This window comes from Myxocyprinus asiaticus, chromosome 11 (genome assembly GCF_019703515.2).
Source record: "Myxocyprinus asiaticus isolate MX2 ecotype Aquarium Trade chromosome 11, UBuf_Myxa_2, whole genome shotgun sequence".
NCBI lineage: Eukaryota > Metazoa > Chordata > Actinopteri > Cypriniformes > Catostomidae > Myxocyprinus > Myxocyprinus asiaticus.
In genome coordinates, this window is record NC_059354.1 from 49891102 (window position 1) to 49905908 (window position 14807).

General features: G+C 38.3%; 1 protein-coding gene across 1 annotated transcript; it reads right to left on the reverse strand.

Annotated features, from left to right (window-relative positions):
• Positions 1-7410: 7410 nt before the first annotated feature.
• On the reverse strand, positions 7411-13698 carry slitrk5b (SLIT and NTRK-like family, member 5b). The gene is made up of 2 exons (XM_051710621.1): positions 13551-13698; positions 7411-10038 (listed from the first exon to the last, which is right to left on the reverse strand). Exon 2 carries the CDS (start codon positions 10036-10038, stop codon positions 7411-7413), a length of 2628 nt encoding a protein of 875 aa, XP_051566581.1. The 5' UTR covers positions 13551-13698.
• Between the last annotated feature and the right edge of the window lie 1109 nt (positions 13699-14807).

The window sequence follows — 14807 nt, forward strand, 5'->3', positions numbered from 1 at the left end:
TACTTCTTTTATTTTGAATAGCATTTGATATACCCAGTTTTACATTGGGGTTTCTGAAAACTTTTAAGGATCATATCATCTTCCATTTCCCACAATTGCTGATAGTGTCATTGTATTAATAGACCCTCTTTCAGTTGTAGGATCTCCCACAGTTGTCATAATTTTCAATAGATTTAATGTAATGTTTTCAGGAGGCCGCACATGATTATTGAAGATCTGCTGTAACAGAGGTGGACCGTAATAAGAGTTACATGTCCATTGTGTTTGTGGAAGACAGGTCTCTTGCTCATCGTAAAGGAGGAAGTGGGAACCGGGTTTACAACCAAAAGACTTTTAATTTAACAGAACATAAAACTGCTTTTCAGCATAACAAATCCATAATGCACACACAGCTCTGTGTGCTCTCTCATTCTAATAACTTTTAAGTCCAACAGGTGGAATGCACACATTTAGCAGCTGTGTGCACCTCCCTCTCTCTCTCGAACTGGCATCTCCGGCTCCTCTTTATCCCTCTCCCAGCTGATTGCGGTAACTCAGCGGCAGTTGTCCATCCTAACGGCCCAGCCCCGCCCCGCCCCGCCCCGCCCTCCTCCTCATCACATACCCCCAACACCCGATTCAGGCCGGGGAACCAACTGTCCTGACTTACTCCCCCCTCCCTTCCTGGAGGTGAGGTGTTGCCCTTTCAGCCATCCTTCCACCGGCTGGTCTTCCCCACCTCCTGGGAACATGAGTAGGATGAGGGGAGGGAGAGGGGAGAGGGAAAGAGAGCGGGAGAGCCTGAGAGAGAGAGAGAGAGAGAGAGGAGAGAGACAGAGAGAGAAAAGAAAAAGAGAAGCGAAAAAGAAAGAAAGACAAAACTCTTGTTCCTGACCATGCCACCATTTGGTCCTCAGCCAGCTGCACAGTGGTCCTCAGTGATGCTGAGCGATGGCACTGGATCCCTCAGCCATCCCTTCCGGTAGCCTGATGATGAACTGCTCCAGTACCACCGGATCGATCGTCTCCTCAGCATTGTGATCCTCCGTTATCGGCGAGTGCTCTCTGACGGCGCATCTTCTTCCAATCCTGGGTTTCGGCACCACTGTGGCAGACAGGTCTCGTTAAGGAGGAAGCGGGAACCAGGTTTACGACCAAAAGACTTTTAATTCAACACAACATAAAACTGCTTTTCAGCATAACAGATCCATAATGCACACACAGCTCTTTTCAGTCCAACAGTCAGAATGCACACATTTAGCAGCTGTGTGCACCTCCCTCTCTCTCTCGAACTGGTGTCTCCGGCTCCTCTTTATCCCTCTCCTGGCTGATTGCGGTAACTCAGCACCAGGCGTCCATCCTAACATTCCGGCCATGCCCTCCTCCTCGTCACAGTGTTCTTTTCTTATTTGGTGTGGCATTAAAACTTGCTTTTGGTTCTATGTTAAAAATATTACAGTATTAAAAACTTACCATTAAAAGTTAATGCACAATGTACACAATTTGTTCACTTTTGAATGCAAAGTCACTTTTGAAAAGATTGCAATTTACCGTAATATTGCTTTAAAAGTATAAAATTGTGCATAATGTGAACTTCCACGTCCACTGTGAAGGGCACGCATGCACTGACAACCTCTGAAACTTACTGACATCGACCTGAAATAAGCTATTTTGTTCAGAGAGTAAGTTGTTATGACTACTAACATACCCTGAAAATTACCTTTTTGTACCCGAAAGCTGAGGTTATCCCACTTACTCTGAGTAAACTTACCTGGGGAAGTCACTTAACCTGCTTTCTGGAATACCCCTCTGTGCTTTGTTCTTTGAGTTCTAATCATGTTATTGTTGACTGCACGAGAAAGTGAAACGGCGCCAAATGATTCAGTTTGCGTGGGCGCCGCCAGAACGACTAATCCGAGCGAATTGTTTTCGTTTTGCCGACCCGTTGAGCAATTCATTGAAAAGAACCGACTCAAAAGGGTGATTCGTTCACGAATCGAGCATGGCGTTCTGATTCTTAACAGACAAAAAAATATTTGACCATCAACAACCCGCCCTTATTTTTATTTGTTTAAAAAAATATACTTTTTTGATTTTTTCCCCTTTTCTCCCCAATTTGGAATGCCCAATTCCCCATGCACTCTAAGTCCTCGTGGTGGCTTAGTGACTCAATCTGGGTGGTGAAGGACCAATCTCAGTTGCCTCAGCATCTGAGAACGTCAATCTGCGCATAATATCACGTGGCTTGTTGAGCGTGTTAACGTGGAGACCTAGCGCGTGTGGAGGCTTCACGCTATTCTCTGTGGCATCAATTCACAACACACCACACGTCCCACCAAGAGTGAGAACCACATTATAGCGACCACGAGGAGTTTACCCCATGCGACTCTACCCTCCCAAGCAACCGGGCCAATTTGGTTGCTAAGGAGACCTGACTGGAGTCACTCAGCATGCCCTGGATTTGAACTTGCGACTCCAGGTGTGGTAGTCAGCATCTTTACTCACTGAGATACCCAGGCCCCAACAACCTGCCCTTATTAATCGAGCCCCAATTGTTTTTCATTAGAAAAGACCAGTGAATTCAGACGATAAACTACTTGATGTACATACTGAAATGCATGTCCAACAACATCTAATTTAAATGGATTTAAAATGGATTTAAAATGGATTTAAAAGCACCACCCTGATTCTTGAGATAAGGGACAAAAAGGGATTACATTTTACATCATGTAATACTAAATTAATTTGAAACGGAGATATTTGTACACAAAAGGTCTCAGCTAACGAACCATGTAAGTGAACAGGTTTTTATAAAAATACTTTTTTTCTGAAAATTTACATTTATTCACATATCACATATCTTACTGTCATTTATGTCAGCTCCGTCAGAGAAACTAAAAAGCATGGGCTTTAATTTGACCCATCCAACAAGAGTTTAAAGTCTTTAATTATCTAATAATGGTGTTCAGTAAAGGAGTTAAGCGATAAAATACATTCAATGCATTTTTGCAGCTGACAAATATTTCTATTTTTTCATCTTAACCATGTGGAGGCATTTTGTTTTTTCATCAGTGGAAGCTGCTTCTGTAAATTAAAATGCCCAAATTATCCCACAGTTCTAACAGAAATGATCATAATAGGAGTTGACATGTTGAAGCTGTGACCACAGAGACTTAAACATGTTTTTTTTTTAACTTACCAGACAGCGTGTCCTACTGTTGCATCCACCATATGTATGAAGTGGGAAATGGGTCCTCAAAGTTACAGTTTACTTTATGTATTGTTTGATATCTTACAGATCTCTACATTTCATACTTGCTAGTATAGAGCATGCATTAAAAAAAATTCTAATGAAATTATTAAAAAAATCTAAGTGATGAATGCCCTAAACATTCTTACGATTTAACATTTTCAGTATTTTTATTATTATAATTGTCTTGATTTTCAAGATAAAAGAAAACTTTTTGTGGGACATGTTTTGTCCGTTATCTCAAGAATCAGTAACCTTGAGTCTGCATACTGACTTTAAAAAAAAGATCTTGCCGACGTCTTCCCAAAAACCTGGGCAGAATTGCGCACTATGGTTTGCAGTTTGAACGAAGCCTGAGATGTTGCTTCACTTTCTGGAGTCTCAGGGCTGTTGCAGGTCATTGTGCTTTAATTGAGGCAATCCTGTACAAGATGTTCTCGTGTTTACTTTCTACAATATTCAGTGCAGGCTTTGTCAGATCTGTGTCTCGACAGTGGAGACTTTTTTTAGTATGAGAGTGAATTTTAGAACTGTCCTTGTCCTGGAACTATTTTCCAGTGTTTGCACACATACACATGAGTTGTAGCTGAAATATTTTAGCTCTGGATTGTCCCTTCTTGGCAATGGCTGACTCAAAATTAAACATCCTGTGATCATTTTCTCACCCTCATATTGAGAAACCCATGATTCTTCCGTGGAACATTAAAGGCAGAATGATTTGCATCTTCTTTTCCATACAGATTTTGTGTTCCACGGAAGAAAGAAAGTCATATGGGTTGGAAGGAAATAAGGGTGATAAAATGATTTTTGGGTGAACTATCCTTTTAAAAGATATGATACTTTATTTCAAAACAGCCATATGATTTTGACAATTTAATTAAAAGATATAGTATGTTCCATTTTCACTGGATGGTGCAACAGTGTGTGCTCGAGTCAAGATTTCAGTGCAAAAATAGACATGTTTAGTAATGTTTTGTACAGGAAAACAAACGACATTCAACATGACACAGTGACAATGCAGTCATGACAGTGACTTATAAAAAACATGAAATAATTGCTATTTTCTGTCAACATTAACTACAAATTGTTTACAGGTAATAAAAAGGAGAAGAAACAGCTCTGTTTTTGCATAACAATCTCTCTGGACCGCCTCAAGCCCTGCATGAAATGTTCATTGGCATGTGTTGAATAACAAACCCTTGTGTAAGAGGCTTGAAACTGTTGTTTTCCTCACTGAGTCACGCTTCGGAAAACTGAAGAAAACTAGAATAGCGAGGGGGAAGGGGACATCATATTTGGCTTTCACTGTTTCCCTGTAGTGTCATCTCCCACGACCGCTTTCATGCCTTTTCTTGTTAGCTGTCGGGGGTGGACAAACACCTGTAACATTTAAAGGAAGTTTACTATATTGCACAGCAATTGTGACCAGTAGGTAGGTTTTAGGGTACAGTATATACATTTGTGAATAAGCCGTGTAGAAAATAGCTCTGCCTAATGCCTACTTAGGCAGCTACCTCCTAAGACAGCATCCTAACCGTCATGGATCCTTATTTGGAATGCGCTGCAAATCGCATCAGTTCCGAGGTGAAATGTCCACTGTGTGGCGCTAAAAGCGAGATAAATGTTCCCCAAATAGATGAGGTTTTTAAGGTTAATGCTCTATTGATTTAAATCAACAAAAAAGACCTCTCTACCCTAATCCTTAAACCTAAACCTAACCGATAGTGTCAGAAAAAGCAAATGTGAGATAAAAACACAACCACATCATTTTGTGGTGCTTCTATGACACTTTGGGCTCACGTGTGGACTTGTGTGCTCTTCAGGACTCATACTCCGCTCCTTTACATCACAAGTGCAACGCTCTATCAGTTGAGCAATATGATCACACTCGTGAATGTAGTTGATTATGTAATGCATACGTTAAAATGAGTCATGCACTATAGTAAACGTGTTTAGATGTCATAAGATAGCACTGTGTGAGGAACAGGTATTTATGAACTGCCGTTTTACACGTGATTTGTGTGAAAGTGAATAAAGGTCGTTGTTGTAGCACCTCCAGTGTTCATTTCACCATGAAACTGACATGATGCATACAAAGAGTCACTTAAAAATCATATGGCAAAAAATGTAGGTAGTAACGTCATTCAATTAGGCCAGGTATATAATTAAGCTGCTCACATTTTAAAACAAACTAAAATGCTGTTTAGGTAGGTAGCTCACCAGGTTTACATTAAAATCATATACAAATTTTCAAAACAAGCATTATCATATAATTACAAATACCAAAAAAAAAAAAAAAAAAAAAAAAAAAATCTCCCTGTTTCCAGCATTGCTAATAAGTCTAAAAAGTTATTGATTTACTTGCCTGAACTGTCTATATACAAAATGTTTTGCTTAATATAATTCAACCAGTTGTGTAATTATTTTCAGAACTTATGCTTGATATAAGTACGGCAATATGATTTATGAAAGAGTTTGTACATAAGCAAATGATAAGAAAAAGATTGTCCCTTTCATCACAAGTGAGGAAAAGCATTAAACATTAAAAAGGTCACAACATCTTAAAGTGTCACTTTTATAATATTCACAGACAGAACGCATTCTTGAACGTCAGAACATATTAAATGGATGATACCGATATAATTGGAAAAGGTTCATAATAATATTTTTGAATATGCTAGACACAACATCTATGAGTATATGGGGTGAATCTCACTAAAACATGACCGGGTCAAAATTTGCCTCAAAAATTAAAACAACAAATATGAGAAATTGTATTTTGCATAAAATAGAATATATATATATATATATATATATATATATATATATATATATATATATATATATATATATATATATATATATATATGCTTATTTTAAGGACAATTAAGATTTTTTTCATTGTAACATTATTGAGGTATTAATTGCAAAAAAAAAAAAAAAAAAAAAGACAAAAAGTGTAAAAACATTAATTTAAAAATACTGTAATACAACAATTAATATATATATCATTTACATAATTAACATAATACATAATAGTAATACATGTTATTATTTATATTTACAGTTCAATTTTGTTTTTATATTACACTAATGAGAATGAGATCTTTGCATTTTCTGCAGTTAGGCAGAAAGTTTTTCTCAGTCACCATTCACTTTCATTGCATCTTTTTTCTGTACATTGAAAGTGAATGGTGACTGAGGCTGTTATTCTGCCTAAAAACATTGCTAGTGTTCTGCGCAAGAAACTAAGTGACACTTGTTTGGAATGACATATGGGTGAGTACATGATGTCAGATTAAACATTTCTGAGTGTACTATTTTTTTAATTGTCACAAAAATAATGTGGCAATGCAAAACAAACAAACAAACAAAAAAAAAAACTCAAAGAGATATTTTGGATTCAATACAAGTAAAGCTCAATCAACAGCATTTGTGGCATGGTGTTTATAGCCACAGAAATATTTTCTGTGGTCATAAACCATTAATAATTTTTTTTTTTTTTTTAAAGCGCAAGGAGTGCGGTTATAGTGAAGCACTTACAATGGAAGTCAATGGGGTCAATCTGTAAACATTAAAATACTCACTGTTTCAAAAGTGTAGCAACAAGACATAAACAATATGTGTGTTAACATGATATTAATGTGATAAAATCACTTACTAACCACATCTGTGTAAAGTTATATCCAGTGTTACTGAACAACACAACGCCTTGTAAACATTGTAAGCAATTTTATCACACTAAAATCATGTTAACACACACTGTTTACGTCTTGTGGCAATACTTTTGAAACAGTGAGTATTTTAACGTTTACGGATTGGTCCCATTGACTTCCATTGTAAGCATCTCACAGTCAAAAATGTTTTCTGGAAATAACATTATGCCACAAATGCTGTCAATTTAGCTTAACTTGTATTGAACATGGAATATTCCCTTAATGGCACAAAATAGGCTTTGTTTTCTTTAAGCAAAAGATAATTTGTATTGCTTTCTTTTGATTTTGTGGTAAAATACGGCCCAGACATGAGCTTTTATAAGATTCACCCTATGATATTTTAGACAAAAAGCTCAAGTTTTCAGAACAACCAGTTCCCAATATATAAATATATATATATATATATATATATATATATATATATATATATATATATATATATATAAAGCCAAACAAATATGTTTTTCAGAACTGGGTGAAGGTGGTTCTTTTCTCGTGAACCTCCAAATAGTCTGGTTCAAAGTGAAGCTTTGCTTTCAGTTCCCAGTATTCGCTTCTGTTCGGCTCTATGTAGACGGTGGTTGGTGTCGAGCAGTACACCATGGTCTGCTGAATCCTTTCTGGATCCAAGTATTGATGTCTCACATCAAAGTCTGGCGCACAGTGAGCTGAAGCATGTGTGCCGTGCTTGCATGGTAAATTACCCCTGTAAGAAGCCTGCTGGTCCCTCGACAAGATATCTCGGTAAAAGTAGTTGTCATCCAAAAGAGGGGAGTTTCTGTTGAGCGCATCCGGCGTACCTGCACTGAACTCTGAGCTTATTGCGTTGCTCCCCACCTCTTCATCCGAGTTACATGCTAGAGCTTTGTTAACCTCTTCAAAGTCTCTGTAACTCTCAATTGCATTTGCCTCATTTGCACCATAGGGGGCGTTTTTGGCGACGCCCTCCGCTGCAGCTGGAATGTACTCGTAGATGTGGCCCACGGAAGTTCTAGACTTCAGAGTTGCCCTGTCTTTGTAGATTGCATTGAAGGAGCTTGCATTGGTGGTCAGTGAAGCCAAACGTTCAGACTTTTTGCGCCGTTTCATTATGACAACGAAAAGCCCGGCAGCGACAAACACAGATATTATAAAAAGAAGCAGTAAGGCAAGAATAAGAACTGAGAGGGGGACTGCAGGATATTGTGTGTCATAATCCAAGGCTGTTTCTAAGGTGATAGTACTGCCAGGAAAGGATTCCTCTGAGGGTGGTACAACAGAAGACTGTACATTTGAAATTTCTGGGCAGAGATGAGAAGAACGAATATACCTCATATCCTCTCCCGAGAGTCTCAACGGAGATTCGCAAATGACGGTGTTCACCACGGTGCCAGCACTAAGCTGCTCCAACCAGTTCTTCATCTCCACAATAAGACATGAGCAATCCCAGGGGTTCTCAAACAGATCTATTTGTACTAGTGACGTGAGCTCTTCTAACACACCGCCAACTGGTAGAGTACGAAAATGGTTGCTGCGCAAATTTAATCGAGCTAGACTTAATCCATCAAAGATCCCCACTGGTAGAGTCTTGAGGAGGTTATTGTTGAGGAAAAGCAATTGAAGGTTGGGAGCTTGCTGAAAGGCACCCACCGCTATCTCACGGATGATATTATATTCCAGATAGAGAAACTGCAGGCTTTGTAGTCCATAGAACATATCCTCAGTGAGTCGCTCTATTAAGTTACCATTCAGGTAGAGCCTTCTCAAATGTATTAGTTGTCCAAATGTTCGGTCATGAATGATGGCTATGCGATTGTTGCCTAGGTGCAGCAAATCTAATCCCGTAGCTCCACTGAAGTCAGAATCGCGCACAGCAGAGATGTAATTACCTGTCAGGTACATCTTTTTCGGGTTGTACGGTTTGGGATCGAGAACCGAAATGCTCTCGATTTTTCGCTCTTGACAGTTAACGTTTAAACCGAGGTCTGAGATTTGGAGATTGCAAGTGCATGCACTGGGACAGTCCACAGGAACTGGAGATTTTGTCTGGTAGGCCAACATCGGGCCATAATTCTGTGGTTTGCTGGAGGATGTGCGAGAAGTGGGTTTGACACGTAGCTTCCCTGACGAACGGCTGCTTTTTGTCGGCCTTGTGGAGCGCAAGATGTTTGAGGATGCGAAGGCTGCCATCGCTGTCGCCGGTGTGGTTTTGTAGAGAATCTCGCTGTTATGAGCAGGTTCTGCTTGCATTTCATACTCAGCGATGGCTCTCCGGGGACATAGTTCCTGTTTGGAGATCTCATCGAGGTCTCGTCCATGCAGGCGAAAAGGTGTTTCACAAACCACGTCTCCAACTAACGCTGTGTAGGATATACTCTCGAGCCATGCTTTGAGAGGAATGAGCTCACAGGAACAATTCCATGGATTTTCTTCAAGCTGTAACTCCACAATGTGACTCAAATGTTCTAGAAGGCCATTATAGGGAAGAACTTTGAGCTGATTTCCCCTCAGGTCAAGATGAGTTAAAGGAACAAACTGAAAAATGTTGTAGGGCAGAGTAGACAGCAAATTGTCATTCAGAATGAGCACCTCTAAATGATGTAATATGCTCAAGGCTTTTGGTTCAATATGGCTAATATAATTGTAGTCTATCTGTAGGTACTCCAAGCTCTCAAGCCCAAGGAACGTATCGTCCTTAAGAGCTTCAAGTTTGTTATTGTTTAAGTGCAGTCTTCTTAATCCCTGGAGTCCATTAAATGCCCCAGCTTCAATTTCTGAGATATCATTGTTTCCGAGATGTAAAATGGTGAGTCCTTCATAATGAACAAAATCGTTGAGAGAGACTTTCTTTAACAGATTCCCAGTGAGCAGAAGATGATAAGCAGTGAGGTGTAAAGGTGTTACCTCCGACAGACTTATTATTCCTCGGTTTTCACAGCTGGCTGTGAAGATCCCATCTCTTTCTTCACAGAGACACAGGTCTCTACATATATCCCCATAAATGTCAAACATCTCAATTAAGCTGAAGAACGTGGCAAATGATGATATGGCCAGTATCCACAAATGCATGTTTATGAAGATGGATGGACGCTGAGCAGAGAGGTGTGCTGTCATCTAAAGAGAGAGGGGAAAACAAGTATGCAAATTAATGAAAACATTTTTGTTTGTTCTATACCAGCTGGAGGTTCGTGACCCAAAAAAGGGTCACAGGTCTGTTCACAGATCGCATCTCATGCAACTAGTCATATGCTCGTGCATAGTCAGGATAGCAAAAGAAATCTAATTTAAAAAGGGAGGCAAAAACATTAGTTTGTTTGTTGCACTTCTTGCTCTCTCCAAGCATGGCTGCATGGATGGGTGGAGAGTTTGCCCAGAACAGAACCATACCGCCAACACCAACAGATTGCTTTAATTGTCTATAAGTAATAAAGTATTCATTCGAGCATTCAAGTCAAGTATTCATTTGACGTGAATGGTCCTGACTGAACCATAGTTTTTGGCTGAAATTTTGACCAATCTTTTGGTTTTTACTATAGTAATATTGTAGTAACCATGGCTGGGTTTCCCAATAACATTGCAACTTAAGCTTTTACGATCATCTTAACTAACATCACTCATTATTATATGATGGAGCAACGCCTGTTTCCCAAACCAGCACGTAGATTGGTCATTATAAAGTTGAACTTAAGTGCTTCGTTATGGGAGCTGTCCAGTCCAAATTGGTGCTGATCACTTTGGCCAGTATGTCCAGGAGATCGTCTTCTCAACTTGAAAATAATATGGAAATACTAACAAACATGGAAGTTGTTTGTAACCTTGTCGAGGCGGCGAAATGTATTAACTATTACAGAATTTAATTAATGAAATAATGATGGCTTTAGTGAGATGGAGTTTCAGCTGTATTGAGGCTCAATCATAGAGATTAATGAAAGTGATGCAATAAATGCATGTACGCGATGTGAATCATAAGCAGCTCTCATGTAGCCTAAAGTGTTTTGGCTGGAAACTGAACAAATGCACACAGAACAGGAATAATATGATGGGCATCAGTACTGAACTATTCATAGACCTATCTAAATATGAATAAATCATCTGGTTAGAGTTCAAGGCACCGTGTACTTGTAGCCTTACTGCCATTATGCATCATGCAGTTTGTTTCTGCCTTGTAAAAAGACTATAGGCGAGCCAATTTGAAACATCCATTGGAGGAGGGAGGAAGAGGAGGAGGAAGAGAGAGAGAGGAAATCTCTCATTGCACACTCTCACTCTAATCTCCTTTGTTAACCACATTTTCATTATTAGGCATATTTATTTAAGTTTGAAACTGGTCACATTACAGTACTTATGTCTTCTTAAACAGTCTGTTTAATAAGAACATATCGTCTTTCTATTTCCATTACAATTATGCTTATCAAAGAAGGCTAATATAACGTTATACTGTATTACATCTCTTGTAATTTAGATCATGTCGCATGCACAGACTGCGAAGACTGCCTATTGATTTCATAGCGATGTTTTCAACACTTTTTTATCCTCTGAAATAGTTTACAATGGCTTTCCATTGATCAAAATATATTAATACAATTTATTAAATGTCCCATTGTCTTTGATAAACTGTGAAAGATGCCAGAAAGATACGTTTAAGCACTAAATGGACTTAAGAGCGGTTTAAAGCTCTCGTTAATGTACAAACGTTTTTACGAACTACCTAGATAACAATGCTTTTGAGAAACATGATTTAGAGATTACATACTACTTAAGTGCTACTAACGTTCAACTTAGTGCTTTGGGAAACCCAGCCCATGTCTGCAGGCTATAGACTAACCATGGTTAATACTGTCCCACAACCTTCTACGGACATGTTGGCGAAAGAATGAATAGCATGCATGATCTAGCCAGATCATGCATGTATGATTAGAAATAATGTTTATTTTTATCTTTTTGGTCACCAACTGACTGTAAATAATATTTAAAAAGACATGAACTGAAAATGGGGTGCCTAGGTCTCGACTTTGGACACAAAATACACAGAACGAAGCAAAAGGAAACTTTTACTTGCATAATATGTATTGAATTGCTTTCAAATTCAAATCTACAAGCTCTTGAGCTTTGCAACACTTTTATCTTCTAATAGACGCCCAACAGGCACATTACTGGTCTTTAGGCTTGCAATGTCTATGCCATTTTAAGGCTGAACTAAAGTGATGGTGACCACATGATTGATTTACTCGCAATGAAAAGGGCAGATTGCACATGTACGTCTCTGAGATATCTGTTTTAGATCTTTTCATCTGGAAAGCATCGCATTCTAATTAACATCTGCTAAACATCTTAAAAAGATCAGATTTACAAACATTCTAAATCATAAACATCTCAAGGACATCTGCTAAACATCTTATTGACATCTGAGAGGAAACGTCTTATCAACGTATTGCAGATGAACAAACAAACTAAAAAATACATCTTCCAGATGTAAACACACACATCAAATAGACGTTTGGGTGATGTACGTGTTGCTATCAGGGTGTGGTTACAACCCAGATAGCACACGTAGATCTCCGAGGTGTCTGTTTTAGACCTTTTCATCTGGAAAGCATCACAATCTCATTAACATCTGCTAAACATCTTAAAAAGATCAGATTAAACAACAACAACAACAAAAATAAATCAATATTCCCTTTCAGCCTTTGTCATTTTTAATTATTTTGCATTTTGCTGGGGCTATGCTTATCATAATATGAATATATTAAGGACATTTTTGTTGACTTTTGTATAACAAACAATTTTGGTTCTGTGATGGGTCTCCACTCGATGTCCAATGTAAAATCTGGATCCTGAAGCAAAACCAGTTAAGAACCACTGTTCTAAACGGTGTCCATCACATATTATTGAAAGTACATAGAAGGCTATAGGTTTAAATTTAAATGCAGGTCCTGATAAATGCATACTAAAGCCAAAAAAGAGATATCCATGTTGACATCTGGGAGAAAGCCTATGACTCTGTCATATCCAAAAATTACTTTACACTGTCAAACCAAAACGATCGAGGCTTCAATACGTGGTGCATGTGCATATCTATCACAGAAAATGATTCGTATTAAATTGTACGAATCACGTTCGGTTCGCCTCTGTGTAAACCTTCTTTAATGACTGGATTGATTCATGCTTGGAAAAAAAAAAAAAAAAAAAAAAGTTAAACGACGTTGAACGTCTCTCTCTCTCTCTCTCTCTCTCTCTCTCTCTCTCTCTCTCTCTCTCTCTCTCTCTCTCTCTCATCACACACACACACACACACACACACACACACACACACACACACACACACACAGAACAGTGCAAATGAGCACACCAATAGACACACAAAACACGCATTAATTTCGAATTGCAGTTGCATATTATCCTGTATACATTTTAGTCGTTATAGATGCTTATCTATGACATTTCTGCGGTTGTTTGACATCCAGCCAACTATGAGTGACAGCGATCTACACGGGATGACATTCCCATTCATCGCCGCTAACAGGGATAAGTTTACGAATAACTTCGCGTACCGCCGCGTAATGACGATCTATCGATTTCAAATAAGTCAAGACTATTGACAAACAGTTGATGTAAATAAACCTTACCCGTTTGGACCGCAGAGCAAAATAGGAATCTCATCTGGAAAAATTAATCTCTTCCAGTTACGCTTGTGATGCATTTAATAATTAATTCCAGCGTATAGCGGTCCCAGATCACAGTGCAATGATGTATGTTCCGACAGGCAACCATTCCTCTGACTACAGTAACATGACGATGACTCGCAAAAGCTACATCCCACAAATGTGGGAGGAGGGAGGAACAAAACAGATCTGCCATATGATGCTGATGAATGAAATAATGGAATCGCATTTATTATAAATGAAGATTACTGTACAGTGCTAAAAGAGATGGGAAATGACCATTATATAATAGGCTACTGCTTACAGCTTAATGCACTTTTTGTAACTCATTGCACATTGTACAACCCCATACCAAAATATGATATATGGCAAAATATACAAAATACATAAATGTTCATATATGGTTTTCGCTGATATACAAAAGTCATACTTGTACATATGCAACATATATTTTCCAAATTCTAATGGAATTTGAATCTGTACATAAATGCTCAAATTATATGAACTATAATTTAATATCAGATTTCTGTATGCCGCATTTTATGATTCCACTTTTCTTAAAATAGTGGACAGATCTTTAAAAGCCATTTTTAACCATTTATGGTGTTATGTGACATCCAAACCATCCTGGGTGATAACTTTTGAGTCTTACACATAATCCTAGATCACTGTCCTCTTTACTGTATATGTCATTGCATAGTTTATTTATGACAACATATGTAAGTTCAACATGGCTGGTGCAAGTGGTGATGTACCCAGTATCTCTGGAATATTTATTTATCCTCTATTGCAGTAATCAGATGTGTAACTCTTTCAAAATACTGTACGTCATTTTGAAAAGAACAAAAGATTAGGGATGAATATATTCTTTGTTTGAAACATTTTTCTCATTTGTGATTTAATTCATGCATCAAAGGGTTAATGCTGCAATGCCTCGATTCCACCCCAGTGGATCAATAAAAGTTCTGTCTCATCTTATCTTACTTATATGCACTTTTAAACAGGAAAGAAAAATGGTGTATAAATTACCATACTGGATTCCTGCTCTGATTCTGCATTGCATCGTTTTGGATGATTTAAAACACACACAACAAAACTGCTGTGCCAACTCCTTTCAAAAATGCATATCATACATAACATGGCATATGGCATTTCAGCCTATTCATGCATGATATTCTAATATGACTGCATGTGGACACAGTTGTACACATTTTTAAAGAA

Excerpts from the sequence above, each read along its gene's own strand:
- slitrk5b (XM_051710621.1), bottom strand. The coding sequence starts at position 10,038 with ATGACAGCACACCTCTCTGCTCAGCGTCCATCCATCTTCATAAACATG.